The 11,485-nt window shown below is 39.1% G+C and overlaps 1 protein-coding gene across 1 annotated transcript; it reads left to right on the top strand.

The window, feature by feature from the left end:
* Positions 1 to 449: 449 nt before the first annotated feature.
* tnnc1b (troponin C type 1b (slow)) lies at positions 450 to 11,039 on the top strand. Its single transcript, XM_032509569.1, has 6 exons — positions 450 to 710; positions 2,269 to 2,299; positions 5,411 to 5,557; positions 5,732 to 5,846; positions 6,107 to 6,243; positions 10,780 to 11,039. Exons 1-6 carry the CDS (start codon positions 687 to 689, stop codon positions 10,809 to 10,811), a joined length of 486 nt encoding a protein of 161 aa, XP_032365460.1. The 5' UTR covers positions 450 to 686; the 3' UTR covers positions 10,812 to 11,039.
* The last annotated feature ends 446 nt before the right edge of the window (positions 11,040 to 11,485 follow it).

The raw sequence follows: 11,485 nt of genomic DNA, 5'->3' as shown, positions 1-11,485 counted from the left end.
GGTGAGCAGAGCAGGCAAAATAGCCTTTCATCATTATTACTGTACTGTCCTGTCTCATTATTTATGTGGTATAATAAACTGAATTAGCATGTCATCACAGGAGACGGGGGGGAAGAGCCAAATGCAGCTATATCTAGGAGAGCTGTGGCCATCATACCAGCTAGTTTTAAATAAACATGCTGTCTTGCTTTTAGTAGTCTCTGCGTCAAAGAGTGCTGTAAACTTGCCAGCATGCTTTACTCCCACTTCATGCTGTGATTGGTCATCTATGTGGAGGGAAGAAAGGAGCTAGGATTTGAACTTTTCTTTTAAGCCCACTTTTCCACCTTTACATACACATTCTTAATGTGAACCATGTAGTACAACATTGTCCTCCAGGATATAAACATTAAAAGGAGCTGAGCTGAACACACCTTGTAAACCCAGCAAGACCATTCCCACTTAGCTGCTGCTGTCAGTGTGTCTCCATTGTTGGGTGGCTTCTGTTATTTCCTATTTTTAGAAATCTCTCTCAGTCACTCCTCCCTCCATAACCCTTGGATTTTGCAGGATGGGTCAAAAGGTTTTTAGTGCCACACTCCTCCAACAATAAAGACTGAGGCAGTCATTGCTGGCAGTACTTGTGCTGTGTCTGAGTGCAGCAGTGAGTGCATCGGTGTGTCAGAGGCAGGGAAGGACCAGCAGCCATGGATGACGTGTATAAAGCAGCTGTGAGTACACCAAAGACATGCATGATAGGCTGTTTTATTTCTCTTTATTTCACTCTGATGTAACAACTTGTATAGTGTGTAATAATCTGAAAACCTGGAACAGATACTATCCTTGTGTGCTTCAACAACAAAAAAAGAACAGGAACACAATGTTGCATGACACGATAGGGGCCGTAGCTTCTCCTGAGGACACTGAGGTCATGTCCTTGGTATTTATTTAGTGCTTTTACAAACTAAGGAATTTATAATCATTCTTAGAATAGTTATATTTAGATTAGAATACATTTAGAAGAAAATATGTGAATATAGTGTTTCATTCCATCAGTATGGACACAACTTTGAAACAGCTTTCCAGAAAATAAACTGATGCATTATTAATAGAGCTTAAAAATATCCATACAATGAACAAATGTAAATGAATAGACACCAGTATTTTTGAGGTTCTCCTGCTCCTGGATTCTATGTGCGTGTATATAATATATATATATATATATATATATATATATATATATATATATATATAATATTATATATAAATTGTGCTATATAAATGAAGTGGATTGGATTTGATTGGATTCTGTCTGTAGTCGTGTGTGCATGATAACTAACTGAGTTTAGTCCTGTGATGACCACTTTCTTGATGGTTTTAAGAGTTTTACTGCACACCCAACCTGTACGATACTGAAAGCTGTAATGTACGGAGCCACCCCTGGGATCAGCTGAGAAAGAAATAAATAAACCGTGTGCACGAATTCATTAAACCGGAGAGAAGTAGGAAAGGTATTCACAGATTCAGAGTTCTGGGATCAACAACTCTATAGCAAAATTGTGTTAAATCACAAATTACTTTGATCTTTCCTGACGTGGTGAGGTTAACAATGAGCTACAAACACTTTTTTAAAAATAAGGTAGTGTTTGCGTCATTTATGATTTAATATAATTTTGCTATAGAGTTATTGATCCCAGAACTTTGAATCTGTGAATAACTTTCCTACTTTGCTTACGTTGCTAACTGAGAGCATGGATTATAACTCTGTGCGCACGGTTTAGTTTTTTTTCCTCAGCTGGCCCCAGGGGGCTCAGTAGTAACACACTCAGATTGAGCAGAGTGACAGGCTGCTGTGGTTACTTCAAGTCTGTGTCTGACAATAGAACAAAAAAGTGCTGAGGGAAGAAGAGAAGGGACAGCTGATGGCTATTAAAACAAATGAGCCAGCCAGACAACAGCAATGGTCAGAAATCCCCCCCTTTGTACTTTGCCACACAACAAGAATAGTAAGTGAGGAAAGCAGTGTGACATTACAGTCCGCCTGCACTAAGCACATTGATACAGGGAAACGTAATGTATATTTGTATTTTTAATGCTAGAATGCTTATCCCTTTTTAGGGAGCCTATTGTAACATCTGCCCAGGGACTGCAGATAAAAAACCTATCCTTTTGGCTAAATGTGGCATATTTTTACAGAAATATGTATTACTGTCACTGTCAAATAAAAAAATACATTAAAAAATAAACACAGTAATATATAATGATCATCTTCACTTTGTTTCCCTTAAGGTTGAGAACTTGACAGAGGAACAAAAAAATGGTGAGAAATCTACTGCTATTACGTTTTACTACTACTGTTTATATAATTCTCACAACACTTTCTTACAAATACAACTACTACTACTAACAGTACTATGTTTTAAACTATGTCTTTAACCCAAGCCACAGAGGACTTGTAATACTGGAGACCTGTAGTAAGTAGTAATCATTGCGAAGGTTGTCTGTGATCTTAAATCCAGTGCGAATCTGCCATGCCTTTAATTTCTCAAATAAACATTCCACTGCAAATGACCTACTATATTTCACCAAACACAGAGCTTTTATGATAATAGTAATCCTGTATGAATCAACAGCTCTGTGATTTCAAATTGGCTGCGGTGGCCATTATAAAGGAAGGTTTTGATAGAGCCATGACATCAAATGTGGGGGATAAGGTCAGGAAATGTGAGTAACATATAGTGTAAGCGACTTGCTTATACCGTGTGAATGCGCCGCACAAAACAAACAACAACAACAAACATTCTTTTTTAAAATTTATGAAACTATTTTCATTTTTGTTAGTAGACAACATACGACAAACATATAGATAATATAATATACAGATAGCACAAAACTAAATATTGAACCACAACAATATCTTCTATGGCAATTGTAGTTATTCAATGGAAAAGGAAACTATAATTAGTTTATTTGATGTGGCACCTTTTAAAGACAAAGTCACAAAGTCCTTCAAATGATAAACATTTGCTAAACTACAGTAAGATCCAACAGAAAATAAGCAAGGAAAAAAATTATTGAAAGACCAATGAAAATCATTTAAAAGATTAAAACCTAAAACCAAGGTTACAAACATGAGTCAAAAGAGAAGTTAAACAAGTGTGTCTTCAGCTGTGGCCAGGATGGCTTGGTTGGTGGAGCGGGTGCACATGTGTAGAGGTTTGTTCCTTGGTGCGGTGGCCGCTGGTTCGGCTCCAACCTGTGGCCCTTTGCTGTGTGTCATTACCCCTCTCTGTCGACTTTAGTGTCTTCATCTGTCCTGTGAAAATAGAGGCCTAAAAAAAAAAGTGTGTCTTCGGCTGCTTTTTAAAACCATCAACAGAGCACAACGTCAGACAATAGCTGCGTGCTGAGCCCATTACTCTACTCCCTATACACATCCGACTGCAGTCCCGCCCACCCAGAGAACATCATCATCAAGTTCGCTGATGATACAACGGTGGTGGGGCTGATTACAGGGGGAAACGAGGCGGCCTATAGAGATGAGGTCCTGAAACTTAGTGAGTGGTGTGCATCAAACAACCTGGCACTAAACATCAATAAGACCAAGGAACTCATCCTGGACTTCAGGCGGAACAAAGCCGCCCCTGCCCCCCTGTATGTCAACGGTGGATGTGTAGAGCGAGTGGAGTCCTTCAAATTCCTCGGCATTCACATCTCTGCAGACCTCTCCTGGTCGGCCAATACCACAGCTTTGGTCAAGAAGGCCCAGCAGCGGCTACACTTCCTGAGGGTCCTCAGGAAGGAACAACTAAGAACTCAGCTGCTGGTGACCTTCTACCGCTCCACCATCGAGAGCCTGTTGACCTATGCTGTGACAGTGTGGCACTCCAGCTGCACGGAGGCCGACAGGAAGCGACTGCAGAGGGTGACAAACACTGCACAAAAAATAATTGGCTGCCCTCTGCCCTCTTTGACTGCCATCTACAAGTCCCGTTGTCTCAGTAGGGCCAGAAACATCCTGAGGGACACCACCCACCCCGGCTCCCATCTCTTTAACCTGTTGCCCTCAGGCAGGCGCTTCAGGTCAATACGGGCCAGAACAAATAGACTCAGGGATAGCTTTTTTCCCAAAGCTGTCACCATACTCAACCTACAGTCAGACTTGCACTAATGTATTGTATATGTATATTTATGTATGTGTTATTAATGTGTGCACTTTTAGAGAGTTGCTCTCCAAATTTCATTGTACTGGTACAATGACAATAAAGGCTTTCAATTCAATTCAATTCAATAGGAAGGGCGTTCTACAGGTTTGGCCACCACTTCAAAGGCACTCGCTTAAAAACCTTATGTTTTTAAGCGAGTGCGTGGGACCAGTGATCCCTGGTTAGAAGACCTGAGGGACCTGTTAGTAGTGGACGGATGGAGCAGGTCCGAGATATAAACAGGTGCCTGACCATGCAAAGCATTGTAAGTCAGAACAAGAACTTTAAATTGGATCCTGAACTTCATCGGAAGCCATTGTAATGAGTATAAAACAGGAGGGATGTTTGCAATGTTTCTTAACTGATAGAAATATGTGCGGTCAGTGATTTAATATGTTCATCAAAATACATGTTATGATCAAATATAACACAGAGATTTCTCAGTTTGGACTGTACCGCTGAAAAAGGGACCCCAAAAGCTGAAAAACCTTGGAAGCTGTAGTGACCAGAGCAACAGTAGGGACTTCGGTCTTATCTTCATTAAGCTGTAGAAAGTTGTTTACCAGTCATTCATTGATGGAAGTCAAACATCTAAGCAATTCCAACACTTTGTCAGTCTCTTCCGGGTTAAAAGAGCCATACAGCTGGATGTCATCTACATAGAAGTGATAACAGATATCTCCAAATTGGCTAATTATGTCCCAGGAAAGCATTTACAATGCAAATAAAATCGGACCTAACACAGAACCCTGAGGGGCCCAATATGAAAGGCAGCAGTTTCTGAAGAAAAGGGACCAAGTGACACGGAAAAAGGTAATCTGAAAGATAGGATGTGAACTAATCCAGGGCGCTCTCTGAGATACCAACCCAGTGCTTAAGTCTTTCAAGCAAGATGTTGTGATCCACACTAACAAATGAATAATGACTATTTACTTGGATTGTAATGGGGCTGTTCTTTTAGTAAAATGCCTGCATTCCTAGGAATAAGAGCCAAATTAGAATATTAACACTAAACATCCAGAATAACCTTTGCATAGTAACGCATTTCTGATTAATTACTGACATTTAGAGCCAAAAATATTTGGTTGGCCTGGTTATGTTAGATAACATTTTTACATGTTTTTTATGTTGGCAATTCTTCTTTGAGTTACTTTTTGGACATGGATGTCTCCGTTTGTTGGCCACATTTCCTCGTCAGACAGTAACAGTTAGTGTTTCCCTTCTAGAGTTCAAGGCCGCATTTGACATCTTCATCCAAGATGCAGAGGACGGCTGCATCAGTACCAAAGAGTTGGGAAAGGTGATGAGGATGCTGGGACAGAATCCAACCCCTGAAGAGTTACAGGAGATGATTGATGAGGTGGATGAGGACGGTATGTTAGCATCATTACGACTGTCAAATCACTGTAGATATCAGCAGCAAGTATTTTTGTGGAGTGGAATCAAATGATTTAAATATTTAATGAACAGTGTATCTTGAAGTCTAATAACTGCAAATATAAGATAGACAAAAGGAGTCTTTATAATGTTGTTCTCCATGTTAACAGGGAGTGGCACAGTTGATTTTGATGAGTTCTTGGTTATGATGGTCCGTTGCATGAAAGAAGAGAGCAAAGGAAAATCAGAGGAGGAGTTGGCTGAACTGTTCCGCATGTTTGACAAGTAGGTTCCTCTTTGTATTTTCACACACTGCATGAAGCTACTTCAAAATTCAAGTTAATGTAAGAGGAATCAGTGCTAGTATATTGATAGATGTTTGAAGTATTACTAAAGTCAAACAAAACTGTCTTGGTGACTTTGATAAATACCCACAACTTCACTCACACTGTGTTAGAAAACACAGTACACTCAGAACAGCCATTGCTAAAGGGTCCAACATATTCCAGATGAGTATAACACAGATTCCTTTATCTTTTGTTGAGGAACGGAGATGGCTACATAGACTTAGAAGAGCTGAAAAGCATGTTGGAGTCCACTGGAGAGGCCATCACAGAAGATGACATTGAGGAGCTGATGAAGGATGGAGATAAAAACAATGATGGGAAAATTGATTATGACGGTACGTGAGCCAGCCAGTCAGCACTGCAACAGATTGTTGCCAGGAAACACAAGTCCTCAAAACTGAACAAGAGAATACATTGTTTGTCATTCTTGTTTGTCATGTTTGTCAACTTCCACAACAACACTGCGCTGCCACTAGAAGTCCTTGACAGACAAACGTGAAATCTTTTTCAGTGTTTGTGTGAACGCATGACCAATGCCTAGCAGTTTTGAATATTTATATCCAGATTATACTACTCTATTATACTACATTTTAGAACTTTCAGACTGAACTTTAAACTTGCAAAATTTTGCTACAAAACATTGCATTGGAAACTGTTTCAACACATGTACTCAAGTTGGAAGAGGGGAAACACAATGCTAACTAAAAGAGATAGTAATAAAAAATGTAAATGTGAAACAAAAATGTAAACAAACATGTGAACAAACAGTACTGCAAAAGTAACCCTTAATACAGAAAGCCCCTGTATAAACTCACGTCTGCAATGTCTGCATATTAGGGGTGGAACGGTATACAGAAGTCACGATTTGGTTCATACCTTGGTTTAGACATCACGGTTCGGTAAGAGTTTGGTACAATGGAGTGAAAAGCAAAACAAAAATGCTGATTTTGCAAATACAATTTTTTTTGCATGTCTCTCCCTTGAGCTAGCTGCAACAGCCTGAAGTATGGAAAGTAAGATGTAAACAGTAAACAATATGTACCCCACATCATCTCCAGAGTTCATCTGGGACTTGTAAACAAAATAAGACAATCAGCTATAAAACTAATACATATACATACTGAAAAAAAAATCTTATTTATAAAAGTGCAAATTACATAGAATAACCAAACAAAAAAAGTTCTACTTTTCATTCTGCAACGAACTCCTGTAGCTTCTCAGCTAGGTGAGTGCTTGTGTGCTGCTCATAAGTATGTAAGTAAGTAGGTTCAACCATCATTCGTTACTGAAACAGAGGGTGCAGCTGACAACTCCTGCTCCATCAACATCCTTGTTTGGTTGTATATGGAAGGGGCTATGCCTCATATGTGGATGGGATGGCATGTTTAATACATACAGCAAATACTTAAAGCCAGGTTACTCTACTCACCTGTACTACTGTAACGGACTGGGAAATCAAAGTTTTCCTAAACCTGCGATCTTAAAGAGGTCTAACTCTTGTGGGTTGCCACCACTCACCATACTTGTCCTTAGTGCTGCTATCTCTGACCCACTCACTGGTCATTCAACCTGACAAATTACTGCATACATAGGCGGAGCTTGGCTACATAGCCAATCAGAGCTCCAGAGCTAAGGCGGGGCTACAGATCTCCCTAAAGAACCTGCATATCTAACAGTAGTTCGGCATTACATTAGGTAATTTGGACGTCACTTTCATTAATTTTTATAGCGTGTATTCTCCGTGTAAATTAATTAATTCCGTACCATTTTGGTTCAATGCAAATACATTTACTGTTCCCCCTACCATAGAATCAGAATGAATCCCCTTTAATGAACACATACAGGGAATTTGACTCTGACTTTTTGTTGCTCTCAAAGTACACCCACAGAAATACAGATAAAACTAAAAACAAGAAATTTACATAATTTCCCAGTTTGGGATTATTAAAATCCTTTTATCTATCTATCCAGCTAAGTTCAACAAAGCTGAACAAGGTAAACAAACATAAAAAATGAATATAAATATAGCATGCACATGAATATGTAAGGTATATGTTACAAAACCATTTATAACACATTATTTTTAACTAATCTACTCATCTATGGGATGAAATGGGGCAAAAGATGAAGTCAGTAAAAAAATTAGCTTTAAAGTGCCCCTATTATGCTTTTTGGCGTTTCCCCTTTTCTTTGTTGTGTTGTATAGCTTGTTTCTGCATGTTAAAGGTTTACAAAGGGAAAAAGCCCAAGGTCCCCCCCCCCAAAGGGACTTACCATCTCCAACAGAAAATACTTTTCACAACCTGCTCCGAACAGCTCTATTGTAGTCCAGCCTTTAATTCCTGGACGAACATGTGTCTCTTTGTAACACACGTTACAATGCTAGCTGCTGTAATGCTTCTGACTAGCTTACCTAGGTGCTGCCAGGGCACATCCTCATACTCTGTTTCTAACTGGCTAGTAGTCTTTACCTTGGTACTTTCAGGGCACGCCGTCATACTCTGCTTCTGACTCGCTATTAGTCCTTGCCTAGGTAGTGCGCATGTGCAAATACTAACAAAGATGGAACAGAAGTGCGATGCCTTACTCTGTAGCTTAAACAGAGAGGACAATCTGCAGCAATGTGCAGGAGAACAAAAATGTGGTGTTTTTTGAAAATTAAATTATGTAAACCTATTCTAATATAACCTCTAAATACAATTATGAACCTGAAAATAATCACAATGTGAGCACTTTAAAATAAAGAAAAGAACCAAAAGAAAAGAAAGAACTACAAAAGACAGTATATCCATACACACACACTACCGTTCAAAAGTTTGGGGTCACCCAAACAATTTTGTGTTTTCCTGAAAAGTCACACTTATTCACCACCATACGTTGTGAAATGAATAGAAAATAGAGTCAAGACATTGACAAGGTTAGAAATAATGATTTGTATTTGAAATACGATTTTTTTTACATCAAACTTTGCTTTCGTCAAAGAATCCTCCATTTGCAGCAATTACAGCATTGCAGACCTTTGGCATTCTAGCTGTTAATTTGTTGAGGTAATCTGGAGAAATTGAACCCCACGCTTCCAGAAGCAGCTCCCACAAGTTGGATTGGTTGGATGGGCACTTCTTGCGTACCTAATGGTCAAGCTGCTCCCACAACAGCTCAATGGGGTTCAGATCTGGTGACTGCGCTGGCCACTCCATTACCGATAGAATACCAGCAGCCTGCTTCTGCTCTAAATAGTTCTTGCACCATTTGGAGGTGTGTTTAGGGTCATTGTCCTGTTGTAGGATGAAATTGGCTCCAATCAAGTGCTGTCCACTGGGTATGGCATGGCGTTGCAAAATGGAGTGATAGCCTTCCTTATTCAGAATCCCTTTTACCCTGTACAAATCTCCCACCTTACCAGCACCAAAGCAACCCCAGACCATCATATTACCTCCACCATGCTTAACAGATGGCGTCAGGCATTCTTCCAGCATCTTTTCATTTGTTCTGCGTCTCACAAACGTTCTTCTTTGTGATCCAAACACCTCAAACTTGGATTCATCCATCCACAACACTTTTTTTCCAGTCTTCCTCTGTCCAATTTCTGTGTTCTTTTGCCCATCTTAATCTTTTTCTTTTATTGGCCAGTCTCAGATATGGCTTTTTCTTTGCCACTCTGCCCTGAAGCCCAGAATCCCGCAGCCGCCTCTTCACTGTAGATGTTGACACTGGTGTTTTGCGGGTACTATTTAATGAAGATGCCAGTTAGGGACCTGTAAGGCATCTGTTTCTCAAACTAGAGACTCTAATGTACTTATCTTCTTGCTCAGTTGTGCAACGCGGCCTCCCACTTCTTTTTCTACTCTGGTTAGAGCCTGTTTGTGCTGTCCTCTGAAGGGAGTAGTACACACCGTTGTAGGAAATCTTCAATTTCTTAGCAATGTCTCGCATGGAATAGCCTTTATTTCTAAGGACAAGAATAGACTGTTGAGTTTCAGATGAAAGTTCTCTTTTTCTGGCCATTTTGAGCGTTTAATTGACCCCACAAATGTGATGCTCCAGAAACTCAATCTGCTCAAAGGAAGGTCAGTTTTGTAGCTTCTGTAACGACCTTATCTGTTTTCAGATGTGTGAACATGATTGCACAAGGGTTTTCTAATCATCAATTAGCCTTCTGAGCCAATGAGCAAACACATTGTACCATTAGAACACTGGAGTGATAGTTGCTGGAAATGGGCCTCTATACACCTATGTAGATATTGCACCAAAAACCAGACATTTGCAGCTAGAATAGTCATTTACCACATTAGCAACGTATAGAGTGTGTTTCTTTAAAGTTAAGACTAGTTTAAAGTTATCTTCTTTGAAAAGTACAGTGCTTTTCCTTCAAAAATAAGGACATTTCAACGTGACCCCAAACTTTAGAACGATAGTGTGTATATATATATGTATATATATATATATATATATATATATATATATATATATATATATATTTATAAATACATAAAGTAAAGATCATGCTGTTAGGGAATTCAGCTTCCTCTTACTCTACTCCAATATTTATTTATTAGTAGTAAGAGAAACCTGTGGTCCTTTGCTGTCTTTCCCCCTCTCTCTCTCCCATTTCATCTCCTCAGCGGTCCAGTCAAAATAAAGGCCTAAAATGCCCCAAAGAAACAATTAAAAAAAACATATCCATTGTACAACAAGTCTTCTGCCCAACATGAAAGCTGTTTACACACCATTTATCAACAAACTCAGGCAGATGTTGTCAATACAAAGTGTCTCTGAGAATCGTTACTCTCATAAAGTGTGTATTCAAGTCAAAAACCAAGATGCATTATATTAATATGAATATGTATATATTAATGTGTTCACTCTGACAGAGTTCCTTGAGTTCATGAAAGGTGTTGAATAAAGGATTCAGCTGGATGCCTCACAACGTACTTTCCATTGACTTCCTCATCATCGTCTCTACCTTTTGTCAGCGTTTACCAAACCAAATCAACACAACGGTTCTCATCCTGTCCTGTCACACAGAGGCCGTAAAAGGTTTGCAGAAGGACCTCATTGACTGCAAATATCTTTCTTCAATCAAAATGTCATATATGAGACAATTTTCAATAAAATTATTTTCATCATTGCACCATTGTCTGTCATATATGTGAATTTTAAATCTTGAGAAAAATAACTCCGTATGTATTCATTTACGAGATTGTAGATTGGGAGAATTTAGATCTCTGCAACCTGAAGGCTTTTACTGCCAAGACAGTACAGTTGTTTTTGTTAAGGCGGGTGGCTTTTTAAGATGTTGTCATGCTCATTCCATTGGATGTTTTACAGGTGTTAAATCCATGTTAGTATTTGATATGACATGCTGCAGCAGATCTGGGTACATTTTACCATTTTGATTTTTACAGGCCATTATACAACAATATGATTAGTTTATATTGTACTGGATTAGTTCTTTTAATTTGCTGATACATTGAACTGCAAACAACAAAACTTCAAATATATACTGTATATTTTTTTAATCAGTAGGCTATTTCATCTCGAACCTCATTCTGCAGCTGCACTCATTGTAGGTTATAT

The sequence above is a fragment of the Etheostoma spectabile genome, unplaced genomic scaffold (assembly GCF_008692095.1).
Source record: "Etheostoma spectabile isolate EspeVRDwgs_2016 unplaced genomic scaffold, UIUC_Espe_1.0 scaffold00018550, whole genome shotgun sequence".
NCBI classification, from domain to species: domain Eukaryota; kingdom Metazoa; phylum Chordata; class Actinopteri; order Perciformes; family Percidae; genus Etheostoma; species Etheostoma spectabile.
Note: the sequence above shows the minus strand (reverse complement) of the source record. Positions and strands in the feature narration are given on the sequence as shown.